At 39.8% G+C, this 17,343-nt stretch overlaps 2 protein-coding genes and 1 non-coding gene across 3 annotated transcripts in view; all 3 read left to right on the forward strand.

Annotated features, from left to right (window-relative positions):
* Positions 1-6,892, forward strand: part of LOC122018835 — a 30,353-nt gene extending 23,461 nt beyond the window's left edge. Inside the window, exon 10 of the mRNA XM_042576268.1 lies at positions 6,564-6,892. Coding sequence (XP_042432202.1) covers positions 6,564-6,634 — 71 coding nt within the window. The 3' untranslated portion in view covers positions 6,635-6,892. The remainder of the gene's footprint in view (positions 1-6,563) is intronic.
* Positions 6,893-11,527: 4,635 nt separating this feature from the next.
* Positions 11,528-11,609, forward strand: TRNAS-AGA. Its single transcript has one exon. It is a non-coding gene; the product is annotated as a tRNA-Ser (tRNA).
* A 4,521-nt stretch (positions 11,610-16,130) lies between these two features.
* Positions 16,131-16,838, forward strand: LOC122019184. Its single transcript, XM_042576682.1, has one exon. It carries the CDS (start codon positions 16,131-16,133, stop codon positions 16,836-16,838), a length of 708 nt encoding a protein of 235 aa, XP_042432616.1.
* Positions 16,839-17,343: the final 505 nt, after the last annotated feature.

A 17,343-nucleotide genomic window follows, 5' to 3' on the forward strand; every position in this document is an offset into this window, starting at 1 on the left:
AGATGTCTCACCTATATCTTTTATTTTAAAATTTTTTGAGAGATAGTCTTTCATCTTATATAGCATGCCTAAATCATTAGCAGTAATTAATGTTGGTGCAGCGGGGCCGGTAAGAGGAGGGTGAATTGCCTGTCAAATATAAAAAGGAATCTTTCTCGATCTCTCAACTTAGATTAGTAGTAATCACACAATTATAACAGGTTAATTAAATAATTACAAAATAAAAGAGGCAGAAGAATTTACTTGGTTACAACCTAGGTGGTTATTAATTCAAGGCAAATGAAAAAGTACTTAAAATCTCTTTCGTTGAAGGCGGAGAAGCCTCTTACACTCGTTGAATGCTCAGAAAAGAATTTGGAAATGAATACTAGAGTTGTTATCTATTTCCTAAATCCAAGGGTCTTTTTATAGCCCTTGGAAAACTCTATTCGCAACTTGAAGGCGCCTCCAAGATAGTCCAAGGCGCCTTTCATTGGATAAGTTTTATTCGAAGCAGATAAAACTCTATCCGTGGCCAACAACTATCGGAAGACGCCTTCAAATGCTAGAAGACGTCTTCGTACTGTTCATCGAAGGTGCATTCCAGCCATAGAAGACACCTTCCACATCGCAACTCAGCTAAACACTGATCTCTTAGCGTAGGTGATTCTCCGACTAACCAGAGTTGAGTTCACCGGACCCAACTTCGACCTTCTCCTCGAGTAACCTTCCTCCCTGGCTTCTCGTCCCTCAGACCGCCACGCGCGTCCTTCTCGGTCGTCGGTGTACTCCACAGCATCTCGTCCTTTGGATGCACTGAGCCCGTCGATTCTCTTACCATGTCATCCTTCTTGCTAGCTGCGTTTTCCGCTCGATTTCTTGTGTTCCTAAGCTCCTGTACACTTAGACACAAGGATCAAACACAATAGGACCTAATTTAACTTGGTTGACCACATCAAAACCACTACGGGATACTTACAATCTTCTCCTTTTTGATGTGCATCAACCCAAGTTAAAGTTAGGTTAAACAGCAAGTAATAACATGATACATGAAGTTAAAAATAAGTACAATAAAATAAGTACAAGGATAATTAAAAAATTATCCTAACTCCCCCTTAATCCCTCCTAACTTTTACCTATTCCTCCCCTTTGATCACATCAAAAAAATTTGGTAAAGATAAAGTAAATTGTTAGAAAAATTTTCACAAAGAAATACTTTGTTTTTGAAAAGAAATAAATTATTTCAGTACAGAAAGTAATTTTTAAAATTAAATCTTTTAAAAATATTTTTTCAACTCTAAAAATTTTATTATTTTTCCTGGATGTATTAGACACATTGTTGAACAGTAGAAAAATAAAATTTTTTAAAATTTTTATTTTCTTGTATTTTTAATATTAACAATTATCTTTTCAAAAAGTAATTTGTAATAAATCAGACATTATTCGAAAAAATTTGAAAAAATTTGTAAAGATAGAGAATATTATGTTTTTTCACAAAAAATAAGATTTTCAAAATTTAAGTCTTGTGAAATAAATTTAAATTTCAAAGTATATTTTTATTAGCAATTTTATAAAACATAATTCAACAGTAAACAGAATTTTTAAAAAAATTTTGTTTGTAGATCAAGCATCAGATAGCATAGAAGCAAATTTTCAATTCAAAATATGAACAGAAAAACATTTTTCTAATTTGAGACAATTTCTATCCTAATAAAAAAATTAAGTTTAATCTAAAAGGAATTTTGGAACCCAATATAGGTTCTTGCCTACTGGATTTATTAAAAATTTGGGAGATACATAATTTTTAGGAATTTTTCTAATTTGTCCCTAGTGATTTTTAATATCCAATTAATTCTGCCATACTTTCTAAACTTTGATTTTTGAAAGTAGTTAGAACATGCATTGTTATTTTTTAATTTTTCTATTTGTACTTTCAATTTTTTGTTTTCTAATTTTAAATTATTAAGCAATTCTAGTAGGCATGGATTAGCTAATTGTCTTTTCAAATTAACATTTTTTTTTTCTAATTTGCACATATTTTTAGAAAGCATTTTGATAAACTCGTAAGATTGTTCAGAAGATAAAGCACGCACCTCATTTACCTTGTGCTTTGATGCTCCCCCTTTGTCACTGCTTTCTTCGTAGGATCCTCCCCCTTTGTCGATGCTCATCTCGGAAGAACTTTCAACATCCCTCTGGTGATTTGCTATCAGGGCTAGTTCGGCTAAGTTTCGATCTCGGACTCGGAGGACGACGATTCATCCCATGTGGCCTTTAAATTTTTTTGCTTCAATCTTGTTGGTCTTTTGCTCTTTTCCGTCTTCTTCTTTAGATCGGGACAATTGTCCTTGATGTGTCCTTCTCCTTGGCAGTTGTAGCATCATACCTTCCTTTTGCTTCGAAAGTACTTTTTCGTCAATGACTTAGTAAATTTATTAGATTTAATGAACTCACTAAATTTTCTTACCATTAACGCCGCTTTATCTTCGTCGATGGATGCTTCGAAGTCTTGATCATCTATTCTTGCCTTCAGGGTAATGTTTTGACTAGGCCCCTTCTTCAACTCTGCACATTTAGATTCGTGAAATTCTAAAGTAAAAAATAAACTCTCTAAAGTACTTACTTCTAGATCTTTTGAAATATAATAAGAATCTATTATAAACGTCCAGTCTTGTGTCCTAGGAAAAGCATTTAAGACATACTTTAACAAATCTTGGTTTGTTACCTGTTCTCCGTGATTCGTAAGTCCGGTTATTAACTCTTTCAGCTTGGTGTGCATTTGTGCTACTGACTCTCCTTCTTTCATCCGGAGGTTGGTTAGTTGGTTCCGGAGCAGATCTCGTTTTGTGAGCTTAGCTTTGGATATACCTTCGTATAGCTCTAGGAACTTCTCCAAAATTCCTTTGTTGATTTGTAGACGTCGATTCTGCTGACTTCTTGCGGAGGTAGGACTCTCAGCAGATGAAATTCGGCTAGTCTATTTGCTACGAAGTCTGCTTGCTCCTTCTTGGCCCATTGATATTCTTCTTTTTCATTTCCTTGTGGGTCTTTGTGAGTTATAAAATCATATTTAATAATTAAAAGCAATTCAAAGTTTGTTTTAAAGAATACCTCCATGCCTTCTTCCATGTCATGAATTCTCTTTTTAACTTTGGTGGATATATGCTTAGTCCGACCATCGTCTCGGTGCTTTAGTTGGTGGTTATTCTTTCTGAAGCGTTCTAGCTCTGAAACCAATTGTTGGTACAACGGGGCCGGCAAGAGGGGGTGAATTACCTGTCAAATATACTTTCCCGATCTTTCAACTCAGATTAGTAGCAATCACATAATTATAATAGGTTACTTAAAAAATTACAAAATAAAAGAGGCAGAAGAATTTATTTGGTTACAACCTAGGTGGTTGTTAATCCAAGGAAAATGAAAAAGCACTAAAAATCTCCTTCGTTGTAGGCGGAGAAGTCTTTTACACTCATTGAATGCTCAAAAAAGAACTAGGAAATGAATACTAGAGTTGTTGTATATTTTCTAGGTCCAGGGGTCTTTTTATAGCCCATGAAAAACTCTACCCGCAGCTTGAAGGCGCCTCCAAGATGGTCCAAGGCGTTTTCCATCGGATAAGCTTTATCCCCAGCGGATAAAACTCTATCCGTGGCCAACGGCTATCGGAAGGCGCCTTCGTACTGTTCATCAAAAGTGTCTTCCAGTCATAGAAGGTGCTTTCCATAGCACAACTTAGCTAAACACTGATCTCTTCATGTAGGTGATTCTTTGGCTAAACGGAGTTGAACTCACCAGAACCCAACTTCGACCTTCTCCTCAAGCAGCCTTCCTCCTAGGCTTCTCGTCTTTCTGACCGCCGCGCACGCCCTTCTCGTCCGCTGGTGTACTCTTCCGTAGCATCTCGTCCTTCGGATGCATCGAGCCCGTCGAGTTCTTTCCCGTGTCATCCTTCTCGCTAGCTGCGTCTTCCGCTCGACTTCTTGTGTTCCTAAGTTCCTGCATACTTAGACGCAAGGATCAAACACAACAAGATTTAACTTAACTTGGTTGACCATATCAAAACTACTATGAGATACTTACAATTAATATTATGATCAATATATAGGACTAAAAATAGAATTTTGTTCCCATTAATCTTTTGGTATATGTAATGATTAACAATGTTTTTTTCTAAACCAAAAGAGGTAATGATATTATTAAATTTAATATACCATCATTAAAAGTCTATTTAAGTTCACATAATGATTTCTTAAGTTTACAACCTTTTTTCCTTCAATTGAAAACCCTTCAAGCTCATTCATATAATTTTCCTATTCAAGCTTTTCATTCAATGTCATAATAATTCCTAATATTTCTTTGAGATTGGTGAAAATGCCTCTTTTTAATCAATGCCATCTTTCGAGCATAATCTTTAATAATGATATCCATCAACATATACATTTACAATGATTTTAGTAATGATAACTCATCATACTCCTAATTATATCCATTAATGTGAAGTAACCCCTTTCTGCCACACCATTTTATTACAGTGTGTGTGACAATATATTATGTACATATGTCATATCTTTCAAAAAAGTTTTGCAAATGGCTTGGAGGGTATCTTGTTTCATTATATTTTGCATATATTCACTCCCTATTAGGCATTGTAATTTTCACCTTTTTATCTAATTGTTTTTCAATCTCATTAATGTATAGTTCGAAAACATTCACCATTTGAGACTTTTCTTAAAGCAAATAATGTATTTATAATATGAAAAATCATTAATAAAGGTGATAAAATATTTTTCTTCACCAAATGATGAAGAATCAAAAGGTCCATACATTTGTGTATAATTTCAATAAGCTAAGTGCTTCTTGTAGTATTTTTCTTATTATATCTAGTTTGTTTTCCCTTAATGCAACTTACAAAAATCAAATCACTAAAATATAGATTCTATACAATTATTCTTTATCAATCTTTCTAGTTTTTTTGAATATACAACCCAAACACTTATCATAAGTCAAATTTTCATTAAACATATTACGCTTAATTATAATATTGATGCAAAGTAAGGATCCAACCAATTTATCATTAAATGTCAATCCATAGAAACCATTATTAAGTCTCTATAACTAATAAATCTAAATTTCTTACGTAAATTAAAAGAATAATGTCTAAAATTAAAACCAAAACCACAAACATCATGTTTTGAAAGAGACGTAAGGTACATAGATACTGAAGTTACATAAAGAGTTTATAATAGATCTAAATGATAACTAGTATTTAAGACTTTCATAGATATTGAAGGTACATAAAGAGTCTACAATAAGTTTAAATGATAGCCACTTTTTAAGACCAAATGGTAAGTTTCTATCCCGTCAATTTGAGCTTTCATATGATTTCCCATCTAAAAAATTTTTAGTTTAACTTATGGTCTGAATTGTAAGGAATTTTTGCTTCATATTGAATACACGAATAGTAGCACTAGAAAGAAGCCTTCAAGTATTACAAAGAAGATCATTAAGTTTGATTCAAAACATTATAAGTATTTAATGTACTTTTCAAATCAAACCATCTGATTGGATAATCTTTCTGATAATATCATTTTTTTAAAGAATCAATACTTATCATCATTGTATTCCTTTTTATTAGTCTTAGGAGCTTTATCGATTTGTTTTTCTTAAAACTTTTGGCTTTTACTTTCAAAGCTTTACCAACTCCTTAAATAATATGATTGATGGAATAACTTTCTAAATTTATTATTCCTCCTAAATAAGTTAATTAATTAATTTATTAATCTCCCATTTGTCCTTAATAGTGTTATAGTTGATTGGAAAAATATTATATTTAGAAGGCAGTGAGTTTAAAATAAACTAAATCAATGAGTTATCTATAATCATTCCTAAACTCTTTAAATTTCCTACAAGATTAGTCATCTTAATGGTATGTTCTTGCATACTTTACAACTCATTAAACTTCATGATCGTGAATTGGGTTATTAATGTACCAACAAGTGAGTTATCAATAGAATAAAATGTTTTTTTCACAAACTTTAGATATTTCTTTTTCATTTTCTAGTTATAGAATTGTAGTTTAATATTGTTGGCTATAATCATCTGCAAAAACATAGGCATTGATATGTTAAATCAGTCTCATGGACTTTCTTTTTGATTGCCTAAATTAGTAATAGGAGTGATTTCCCTTTAGCGGTGTCAAAAGTCAAAAATTAATACACCTAAATGAAAATTGACTTACTCTATGTAGAGAAATTAAAATCATTAATAAACAAACTGTTGCAAATAAAACACATATAGATATATACAAATAAAAACATGAGAGTATATGTAGCGTATATTATAATACACATATTTAATTCAAGAATTTTAACTTTCTTTGGCTATGTTTGCTAATCATAAATTTTTGTTAGGCTTCATTTTAAAAAAAAAAAATTATGCTTTTTCGTTTAGTCACCAAACACAACTATCTATTAGAACAGTGAAACGATGGAAGAAGAGTTATGTTTCTAGTTTATATCATAAGATAACTTGAACAATAAAGTTATGTTGGAAACTGAAAGCTAAAATTTTTTCTAATATTGCAGGCTTGACGTTCATACCAGAGCATACCTTGACGGTTCATGCAACTTCCAGCATTGCTTCTGGGATCTTATAGATCATGCCAACTTTGGTTCGAAATTACTTACCTGATAAATACTCCACCTATTTTGTTCCTTCCTACACTCCACAAAATCAGAAAACCAGAATTCACTAAAAATCCACGCTCACAGCACTGCCTTAGCCTTCACTTTTGTATTGTTTTTTGAATGCTTACAAACCGAGTTCCTAATTTTACATTGTGTAATGTATTTTTCTCTTTTGTAATTTTATGCCATGCTATCCGATTTTCTTTCATTATTTTCCCCATTTTATGACCAACAGGACGCCGAGTTTTTGTTTTCTGTCAAGTATTGTAATCGCATTTGCATATGGTTGGAGTATTGATGAATGTGAGGTTTATCAATTACGAGTTATAAAGTAAACTAAAATACCTTATATAGTGTGGCCACATATCTCATTTCAACGGATGCATCAAATGCAATATAAATCTCCATGCCCAAAGGTTTGACAATGACTACATTACTAGAGACCATCTAAAATGGGGACCTTGTCCCATCAATAACATCTAGTAATTCTCTTGAAGCAACACTATCGAATTCGATTTTATTCAAATAAAAGATGTCATAAGACATTTCAATTCACATTACCCTGAGAGCATGATGTAAAATAGTCTTTCAACACAGTTCAATAAATACTCAAAGTAAGACAAAACAAAGGAAAACTCAATGCAAAATTCCTCTTAAGAAAATATTGGTATGTATGCTAATGAACTCTCAATGAAGATCCAATTAATACAATACATTTTGTCATTAAAGGAATTTTAGTCATATTCATTCAAATTCAAGGGAAAAATGAGAGATCGCAATTGGTCTCTAATGAGAAAGCATTTAATGCAAGTTAGTAAAAAGAAAAAAGAAAAAAAAACAACTTTAATGTTAGGAGTCCAGAGAGAAAATTATTCAAATTTCAATAAATCATTTAATTAAATAAACTCCTTTATTTTATTTCAAATAAAAGTTAGTTGTTAGAATTAAAATATTTAATTATGGACGAGATAGATCTTATATGGTAATTCGGATCCTTTGCCCTTAAATAATTTTATCTTTGATGATCATGACATTCTTAAGATATATACGACAACAGGATGTGTAATCTATTTGATCAATAAAGAAATATGAAGATAAAGATATTTTGAGATAGAGGATTTCAGCTTCTTATATGGTTATAAAGCAAATTGTATTCAATTAATGAATTAATTAATTTTTTTAAAATTAAAATATTTTTTATTAATTAATTAAGAGGTCGATTTATTATTATTATTTATTTTAAAAGGAGGGAATGTTCACTACACCCCCCTCTCAAGCATTTGGTCGAACACTCCACGGGCGTAAGTGACTGAAAGTATCCCAGCTTGGCGTACATGGCGTGAGAGACGAAGATGGTCCTGAGAACCAGACGACGGACGGATCTTCCGATGCCTGAGTCGCTGGCGAAGGAGCCGGAGTAGAGAGAGGAGGCGAAGGTGAACTCGTCCGACGGATGGTCTCGAAGGAGCATTTCGACAAAAAGGGAGAGGGTTTCATCTCACGACCGGGTTTTCGGAGTCCAATGTCCGGAGGACCCGCTTGGCGCTGGCGAGATCGGAGCAGTTGGAGTAGAGACCAACGAGGGAGCTGTGGACCGCACAGGTATGGACCTGGGAGCCGAAGCGAAGCGTTCGGTCTTGAGGCAGAGCCGGAGGCGGAGGCAGAGAGCACGGTGGCGATTGCGAAACTGTTGTGGTGGACGCTGATGTTGGCCTAGAATAGGATACGATAGCACACAACACCCAAGAACAAAACAAGAAGAATAGGACAAAATAGAAACTTCACTAATGAAAGGAAACCTTACAATGAGATTAGATACTACATGCCTCTCGACCCTTTATATAGTATCACAAATGCTATGAGCACGAACCATGAGATCCACAAAAATAGGATCTAGATGAGATCCACAAAAATAGGAAGACTAATTCTAGACTTTATCCCTTAAAGCTAGGAAAGTTTATCACTGCTAATGTAAAGAAAGAAAAAATACGTAGCTAAATAACATGTCTGGATTATACTCACATTACCCCTCCTAATCCTGACATGGTTCTAAGTCACGGACGCCGAGTAGTTGTCGCATGGCGGCTTCACTTCTGACAATGCTTTAGTTATTACATCGGCTCGCTGTTCTCCGGTATTAACGAACTCAACCACAATATGTCCATCTTTGGCACCACGGGCAGTCCATTTGTCCGTACCACGAACAAGTCCATCTGTCTGCGTTATCCATGGCTCTGTTTCTTTGGCTCTGCGCCAAAGTCTGCTTGCACACCAAGTACTCGGCCCATGGCTCGATCTCTTCGGCACCACGAACAAGTCTCGTCTGTTCGTTCTCTTTGTGACACGGGCAAGTCCGTCTGCCCGCACATTCGTTGCCACAAACAAGTCTCGTCTGTCTGCTCCTTCGGCAACACGAGCAAGTCCATCTGCTCGCACAATGGACAAGTCCATCTGTCCGCCTTTGCTGCTTGGCATATGTTGCATACCTGCCACACCCGCTTTGCTGCCAAGTCTGCCTCCTGCAAACTTGGGCTTGGAACGTGCCCAGCGCATTGCCAATCCTCTGCTTGGTATAGCTTGCGCCCATGCCACACTTGTTGGTTTGCCAAGTCTTCCTCCTGTAAGACTTGGGCTTGGGCAGCCCTGCACTGCCGCTCTGCTTAGCATGCCTTGTGCGCATGCCCGACTTGGATGTATGTCAAGTCTGCCTCTTGCAGACTTGCACATGGACAGTGCCCCGCGCACTACCGGTTCGCGGCTTTGCATGTGTCCTAGCCAGGTTGGGTCTTCTTGTCTTGCTAGGAGACACGCTTGCTTGAATATCTTCAAGGTTATCTTGTACAAGCGATTTTGTGTTCTCTTTATCAGCATCAAGAGCTTCCCGTTCCTATCAATCACCTTCATGGTATCTCCTTTCATATGCACTTCATTCTCAGCTTCTGTCAATTGACCAAGACTTATGATATTACTACAAAGTTTCGGAATGTAGTATACCTCGTGGAGAGCTTTCTGGTTGCCGTTCTTGCATTCGAACACAACCGTCCCCTTGCCCATGATCTCAATGGTTGATCCATCGCCAAACCTCACCCTCCCAGTGATGGTTTCATCTAGTTCTTGAAACTTCTCACGATGGCCAGTCATGTGGTTGCTGGCACCATTGTCAAGGTACCAAACGTCTTTGTCTTCACCTTTCTTGACGCCCCGGTACACCTCCGGTAGCAACATCTCTTCACTGAGCAGAATGGTATCCTGCCGCTGAGATTCTTCGTGGAACATGGTCATCATTAGTGCTGGCTCTTCATCCGTGGCGCAAGTGAGGTGAGCCTCATCTCCACGACGCTTGCTGTAGCATTCAGACGCATAATGCCCCATTTTCTCACAATTGAAGCATTTTATGTGTCTCTTGCCACGAGTGCCACTGTTGTTGCCGCTAGTGCCTCCTGCACTATCTTGGCTCGGCGTACCACGGCCACGATTGCGCCATTTGCCACGACTAGGGCTGCTGGATCCACGCCCCTTTCCTCCTGACGAAGTGTCCACGTTGCTCCCCTTCTGTCGCATTTGCCATTCGGCATGAGTTAATAGGAGCTCACCTTCAGTGCCGTTGGTGTTGCTGCATAGTCGTAGCGTTCGTTCTTCGTACGCCTTCAGTCGCCCTATAGCCTCCTCAAATGGTATAGACTCAAGGTCGTAGAATTGCTCAATACCGGCAACAATAGGAAAGAATTTATCAGGGACAGAATCGAGCAATTTTTTTACCAACGAGGAATCTTCAAGCGTGTCACCAAGGGTGGAGAATTTGCTGCTTAGGGCGCTGAGTTTGCCAGCAAACTCATCAATCGTCTCGGTCTCTTTCATCCGGAGGGCGTCAAACTCGCTCTTCAACGTTTGTACACGTGCCTTCTTCACCCGATCACTACCAAGATATCTCGTCTTCAGGCTGTCCCAGACATCTTTCGCCGTCTTCTTTGTTGCAATTTGGAGAAGGATGTCTTCGGGGACACACTGCAAGATGTATGCGCGTGCCTTTTTGTCCTTCTTTGCATCCACCTGGGCTCCTTCCGCTGGCTCCACCGCCTCCCAGACTCCCTGGGCATCAAGGATCGCCTCTGTCTTTATTGCCCACACAGTATAATTGTGAGGACTTAGCATCGGATAGGGAAATGACACTCCGCCGTTCTCCTTTACTGGGATGCTCGACATTTTATGTGGAATCGTGGATTCTTGGGTGTTCTATACTGACAAGGCTCTGATACCAAATGTTGGCCTAGAATAGGATACGATAGCACACAACACCCAAGAACAAAACAAGAAGAATAGGACAAAATAGAAACTTCACTAATGAAAGGAAACCTTACAATGAGATTAGATACTACATGCCTCTCGACCCTTTATATAGTATCACAAATGCTATGAGCACGAACCATGAGATCCACAAAAATAGGATCTAGATGAGATCCACAAAAATAGGAAGACTAATTCTAGACTTTATCCCTTAAAGCTAGGAAAGTTTATCACTGCTAATGTAAAGAAAGAAAAAATACGTAGCTAAATGACATGTCTGGATTATACTCACAGCTGATGGCCCGCGAGCCGCGGAACTTCTCGATATCCGCAAGGTAGTCGCCGTTGAGCACAAGACCGGCGATGAGGGTGGTCCACAGGACGCGGTTGGAGAGGGCCGAGTGCAGCATAGTGTGGAAGACGAGCGAGGTGGCGGCGGGCATGCGGCAAGAGGAAGAAGGTGAGGGGCGATGGCACGTGCTTGGTGGCGGCGGGCATGCGGCGTACGTTGGAGGGCGGATCACAAACTTAGATTATATTATTTATATTATAATAAAATCTGCAAAGGTTTCAAAAATGTGGTCGTGCCGGAGTGGTTATCGGGCATGACTAGAAATCATGTGGGCTTTGCCCGCGCAGGTTCGAATCCTGCCGACCACGAACTCTCAAGCTTTTTTTTTTTTTTTTTAATATTTGCATTTAAGAAATTCTAAAAAAAAAAACTATTTCTTTTTCGATAATTTAGATCCGAATTTCTCCAGAGTAAACGGTTTCCCTCCTAATTCACTTACCGCATAAATCCAGAACTAAGATGTGATAATCAGATCAGTTGTAGTGTTTACTATAATTGTTAATTAACAGTGACATATTATTTTAATATTTTGTTTTTTTTATTAAATTAATCTTTTTGTTATTTTAATATAATAAGTCAGAAGAAAAAATCTAAGGAAAATAAATTATAAAATGAAATAAATATGGTATACAATTATAATTAATGATACTAAATTATACTTATTAGTATCTTTTAAAAAAATCAAAATAGAAAATAAACTCTCTAGAATACTTCTAGATCTTTTGGAATATAATAAGAATCTGTTATAGACGTCCAGTCTTGTGTCATAGGGAAAGCATTTAAGATATACTTTAACAAATCTCGATTTGTTACCTGTTCTCCGTGATTCGTAAGTCCGATTATTAACTCTTTCAGCTTGGTGTGCATTTGTGCTGCTAACTCTCCTTTCATCCGAAGGTTGGTTAGCTGGTTCCGGAGCAGATCTCATTTTGCGAGCTTGACTTCGGACGTACCTTCGTGTAGCTCCAGGATCTTCTCCCAAAGTTCCTTTGCTGATTCGTAGGCGTCGATTCTGCTAACTTCTTGCATAAGTAGCACGCTCAGCAGATGAAATTCGGCTCGTCTATTTGCTACGAAATTTGCTTGCTCCTTTTTGGTTCATTGGTATTCTTCTTTTTCATTTCCTTGTGGGTCTTTGGGAGCTATAAAATCATATTTAATAATTAAAAGCAATTCAAAGTGTGTTTTAAAGAATACCTCCATGCCTTCTTCCATGTCATAAATTCTCCCTTGAACTTTGATGGATAGATGTTTGGTCCGACCATCATCTCGGTGCTTTAGTCGGCGGCTAATCTTTCTGAGGCATTCTGTCTCTGATACCAATTATTGGTGTAGCGGGCCCGACAAGAGGGTGTGAATTATCTGTCAAATATAAAAAGAAACCTTTCCCGATCTCTCAAATGAGATTAGTAGCAATCACATAATTATAACAGGTTAATTGAACAATTACAAAATAAAAGAGATAGAAGAATTTACTTGGTTACAACCTAGGTGGTTGTTAATCCAAGCCAAATTAAAAAGTACTAAAAATCTCCTTCGTTGAAGGCAGAGAAGTCGTTTACACTCGTTGAATACTCAGAAAAGAACTAGGAAATGAATACTAGAGTTGTTGTCTATTTTCTAGGTCCAGGGATTTTTTTATAGCCCATGGAAAACTCTATCCGCATCTTGAAGGCGCCTCCAAGATGGTCTAAGGTGCTTTCCATCGGATAAGTTTTATCCGCAGCGGATAAAACTCTATTCGTGGCCAACGACTATCGAAAGGCGCCTTCAAAGGCCGGAAGGCGCCTTTGTACTGTTCATCGAAAGCGCCTTCCAGCTATAGAAGGCGCCTTTCACAGCGCAACTTAGCTAAACACTGATCTCTTCACGTAGGTGATTCTCCGGCTAAACGGAGTTGAGCTCACCAGAGGCCAACTCCGACCTTCTCCTCGAGCAGCCTTCCTCCTAGGCTTCTCGTCCCTCAGATCGCCACGCGATTCCATCTCATCCGCTGGTGTACTCTTCCGTAGCATCTCGTCCTTCGGATGCATCGAGCCCTTCGAGTCCCTTCCTGTGCCATCCTTCTCGCTAGCTGCGTCTTCCTCTCGACTTCTTGTGTTCATAAGTTTCTACACACTTAGACACAAGGTTCAAACACAATATGACCTAACTTAACTTGGTTGACCATATCAAAACTACCACAGGATACTTACAATTAATATATGATCAATATATAGGACTAAAAATAGAATTTGTTCCCATTATTCTTTTGGTATATGTAATGATTAACAATGTTTTTTTCTAAACCAAAAGAGGCAATGATATTATTAAATTTAATATACCATCATTAAAACTCTATTTAAGTTCACATAATGATTTCTTAAGTTTACAACCATTTTTACTTCAATTGAAAACCCTTCAAGCTCATTCATATAATTTCCCTATTCAAGCTTTTCATTCAATGTCATAATAATACCTAATATTTTTTTGAGATTGGTGAAAATGCCTCTTTTTAATCAATGTCATCTTTCTAGCATAATCTTTAGTAATGATATCCATCAACATATATGATACGGTGCATGATTGTGGGGTCAGTAAGATGATGTAGTTAGGAGTCAAGCCCCCGTAGAGGTCAGAAGTCAAGCTTACGTGGAGGTCAAAAGTCTAGCTTACATGGAGGTCAAAAGTCAAGCTTACGTGGAGGTCAGAAGTCAAGCTTACGTGGAAGTCAGAAGTCAAGCTTGCGGGCCGTGGTCAAAATCTCCGCTTACGAGGCAGTCAAAGGATAGGATTACACGTTGGACTAGATCCATCCTCGATAGCAATCAAGAACGGGGCTCACAGCCTAGGTACAGTTGAGAATGAGGTTCACAGGTCAGGTACAGCTCAGAACTGGGCCCCCAGGCCAAGTACAACTGAGAAGTGGGCCTACAGGCCATATAAAGGCGTAGAGGGAAAGGCCTCTGGCGTAGTACAGGCCTGGCGTATAGGACGGAACATACAAGTCATGGATAACAATATACATATACGGGTCGCGATACAGGCCTGGCGTACAGGTCGGAACATACAAGCCATGGATAATAGCGGACAAAAGCAGGTCGGGATACAGGCCTAGCGTACAGGTTGGAACGTACAAGCCATGGATAATAGTAAACAGATGCGGGTCGGAATACAGACCTGACGTGCAGGTCGAGACGTACAAGCCATGGATAACATCGAACAAAAGCAGGTCGGGATACATGCTTAGCATACAGGTTGGAACGTACAAGCCATGGATAACAGTGGATAGAAGTAGGTCGGGATACAGGCCTGACGTACAGGTCGGAACGTACAAGCCATGGATAACAATATACGGGTTCACAGGTCAGTACAACGAAGGACTGAGCACTGGCCAGGTAATGGATAGGAAAGGAATGCGTCTGGCGAATACGGGTCTGGCGTGTAGGTCGGAATGTACAAGCCATGGATAATAGTGGATAGAAGCAGGTCGGGATACAGCATGGAGTACAGGTCGAACGTACATGCCATGGATAACAATATACAGATGCGGGTCGGAATACAGACCTGGCGACAGGATGTAACGTGCAAGCCATGGATAACGGCGGTCAGCGAGTCGGAATACAGACCTGACATGTAGGTCGGGATGTGTTAGCCAAGTATACAGGTCAAGATTTATGATAAAATATACAGATCGTGATGTGTTAGCCAAGGATACAGGTCGGGACAAACGAAGTCAGACACATCTTGGAAGCAGGGATAAACAAAATCAAACTAAGGTATACAGGGCGCGACACGTAATGCCAATAAGAGACAAGACGGTTCAGGGTTTGTAATAGGAGATGCATAGGAAAGGGTTCAAAGCACAGGTCTGAAGGCGAAGTCAGATCGGGGTTAGCAAGATATCAAAGCGAGGTTAGCAAGTGTAAAGGTCTAGCGTAGCAATCACGAACGGAGGACGCCATGAACTACAAGACAAGCAAGCAAGGGAATCGTAACTGTCTGTCAGAGAATAATCAGTGTGTCAGGGAATATGCTAACAGTCGGGGCTCATTACCTTTTTGGTTCTGTCGCCGGCCTATAAGGAGGTGTCGCGTGTCATTCATCGCCAGACAAAGCCTGACAGCCGACATTCCCTGACACCCGCCAGACCCCAGAAACATCCATTGTAGTATAAAAAGGGATGCTTTGTCCCTTATGCAGGTATGCTCACTCGTCATTTCTTACACTTCTTTACTTTTCGTCCTTTCTCTGTGCTTCTGGGGAAAAAGTACCTGATTTGAGCATCGGAGGGCCTGACCCGGGGACTTTTTCCCTGGTTTCTGGTCTCTAACGACTCGTGGGCTCGTCTGAGTGTGCGCAAAGCCCTAGCATCATCATCCCGGTCATCATCTTTCGTCATCTGCCCATGTGAACCCTTTCGGAGGGTGCTAGGTAGATCGGACGCCGCAACAACTTTCCGTTAACTTCCAGTACATCAAGGCCCACCTCCATCCGACTCAGCTTTCGGACGAGATCAAATTTGGCGCCGTCTGTGGGAACACAACCACCTGTTCTGGAATGTGAAGATGGAGGAGTCTGGCCGCATCAATGTCACCATGACCGCCGGATAATACGAGCTCTTCAAGGAGGCCAAGAGGCGAGCGGCGTCCGAGAAACAAGCAACCGTGTCGCGACCGCACCAAGCTCCTGCTGAAGCTTCCAAGGAGCCCATCCATGTTTCAGATCGGGGCTCTAAGAGAAAACAGCCTGAGGGGTTTCCTCAGGTTCCTTATCGCGAGCCTGACTTGGGGTATTATCAGCCAGGACCCCATGGCCCCAGTCTTAAGAAAGAACAACCCCAAGACTCTATGGCTGAGAGTTCCCTACTCAGAGACTTAAGGAATGGGAAGGCTCTCATCATACCGGAAGTATTCCCGGAAGATCCGGATGAGAGAGTACCTTTCTCGGCCAGGATTTTGAATGAAAAATTGCCTAAGGGATACAGGGCCCCGTCAATCGGGGAATATGACGGGAGCAAAGACCCGGAGGATCATTTACCTAAATTTAAGAATGCAGCTCTGTTGCACCAATATAGTGATGCTGTCAAGTGTCGAGTTTTCTTGAATACTCTAGCTGGTTCGACACTAAAGTGGTTTGATGGGCTACCACAAGGATCCATCACATGTTTCTTGGATTTCAAGACGGCCTTCCTTCGTCGTTTTGCCAACAGCAAAAAATATCAGAAGACGGATCATTGCCTTTTTGCTCTTAAGCAAGGGCCGACCGACCCTTTAAGAAGTTATATCAACCATTTCAACCAAGTGGCCCAGGATGTCCCCACCGCCACTTCGGAGATTCTGATGAGTGCTTTCTCCCACGGATTAAGAGAAGGAGAATTCTTTAAAGATCTCATCAAAAATCTCACTCGGAACTTTGATGAGATGGTGGAAAAAGTCGCTTGCTATATTAAAGTAGAAGAAGCACAGGCGGCCCGGAGGGAAGCCGAGAGACCGCCTTCGTTTGTCAATAAGCAGGAAAGAAGGGTACCTCAACTAGCCCCTCAACCTCTTCCATGAGCTAGAGAAGCCAAGCCTACCTTCCAGCCCGGTCTGGAGGTTAGACCGGCCCCTCGAGTCACAGCTGTGCACGCTCCCCGATCTGGACCGTGGAACACTCGGTATTGCACCTATCATTGATCTCGTACTCATGACACTAATCATTGTTTTCAGTTCACTCGGGATTCTAAGCGGGCTGCCGAGTTAGGCTTACCCTCGCCCGAGCTAGCCCCTCAAGTGCTCAAGATGATAGAAGAGCAGCGAGCCGTGGCTGGACAGGCCGAGCAACCCCGCCCTGACCTAGTGGGACCCAGTACTCATCAACCCGGTCGGGGGAAGAGCCGGAGGTAGTACGGGAGGCCGACAATAGAGGCAACGCCGCTGTCCGAGAGATTGGCATGATCTCTGGAGGGCCAACCGATGGAGATTTTGGGAGAGCGCGCAAGTCCCATGTGCGTCGCTTGGAGGTCCATACTGTGGGATGCAGCCAAGAGCAAGCTGCTGGCCATGTCATCAGCTTCGGGTC

This window comes from Zingiber officinale, chromosome 9A (genome assembly GCF_018446385.1).
Source record: "Zingiber officinale cultivar Zhangliang chromosome 9A, Zo_v1.1, whole genome shotgun sequence".
Taxonomy (NCBI): Eukaryota; Viridiplantae; Streptophyta; class Magnoliopsida; order Zingiberales; family Zingiberaceae; genus Zingiber; species Zingiber officinale.

What these genes read in the sequence shown, in the direction of transcription:
- LOC122019184 (XM_042576682.1), top strand. Translation starts at nt 16,131, where the DNA reads ATGGCTGAGAGTTCCCTACTCAGAGACTTAAGGAATGGGAAGGCTCTC.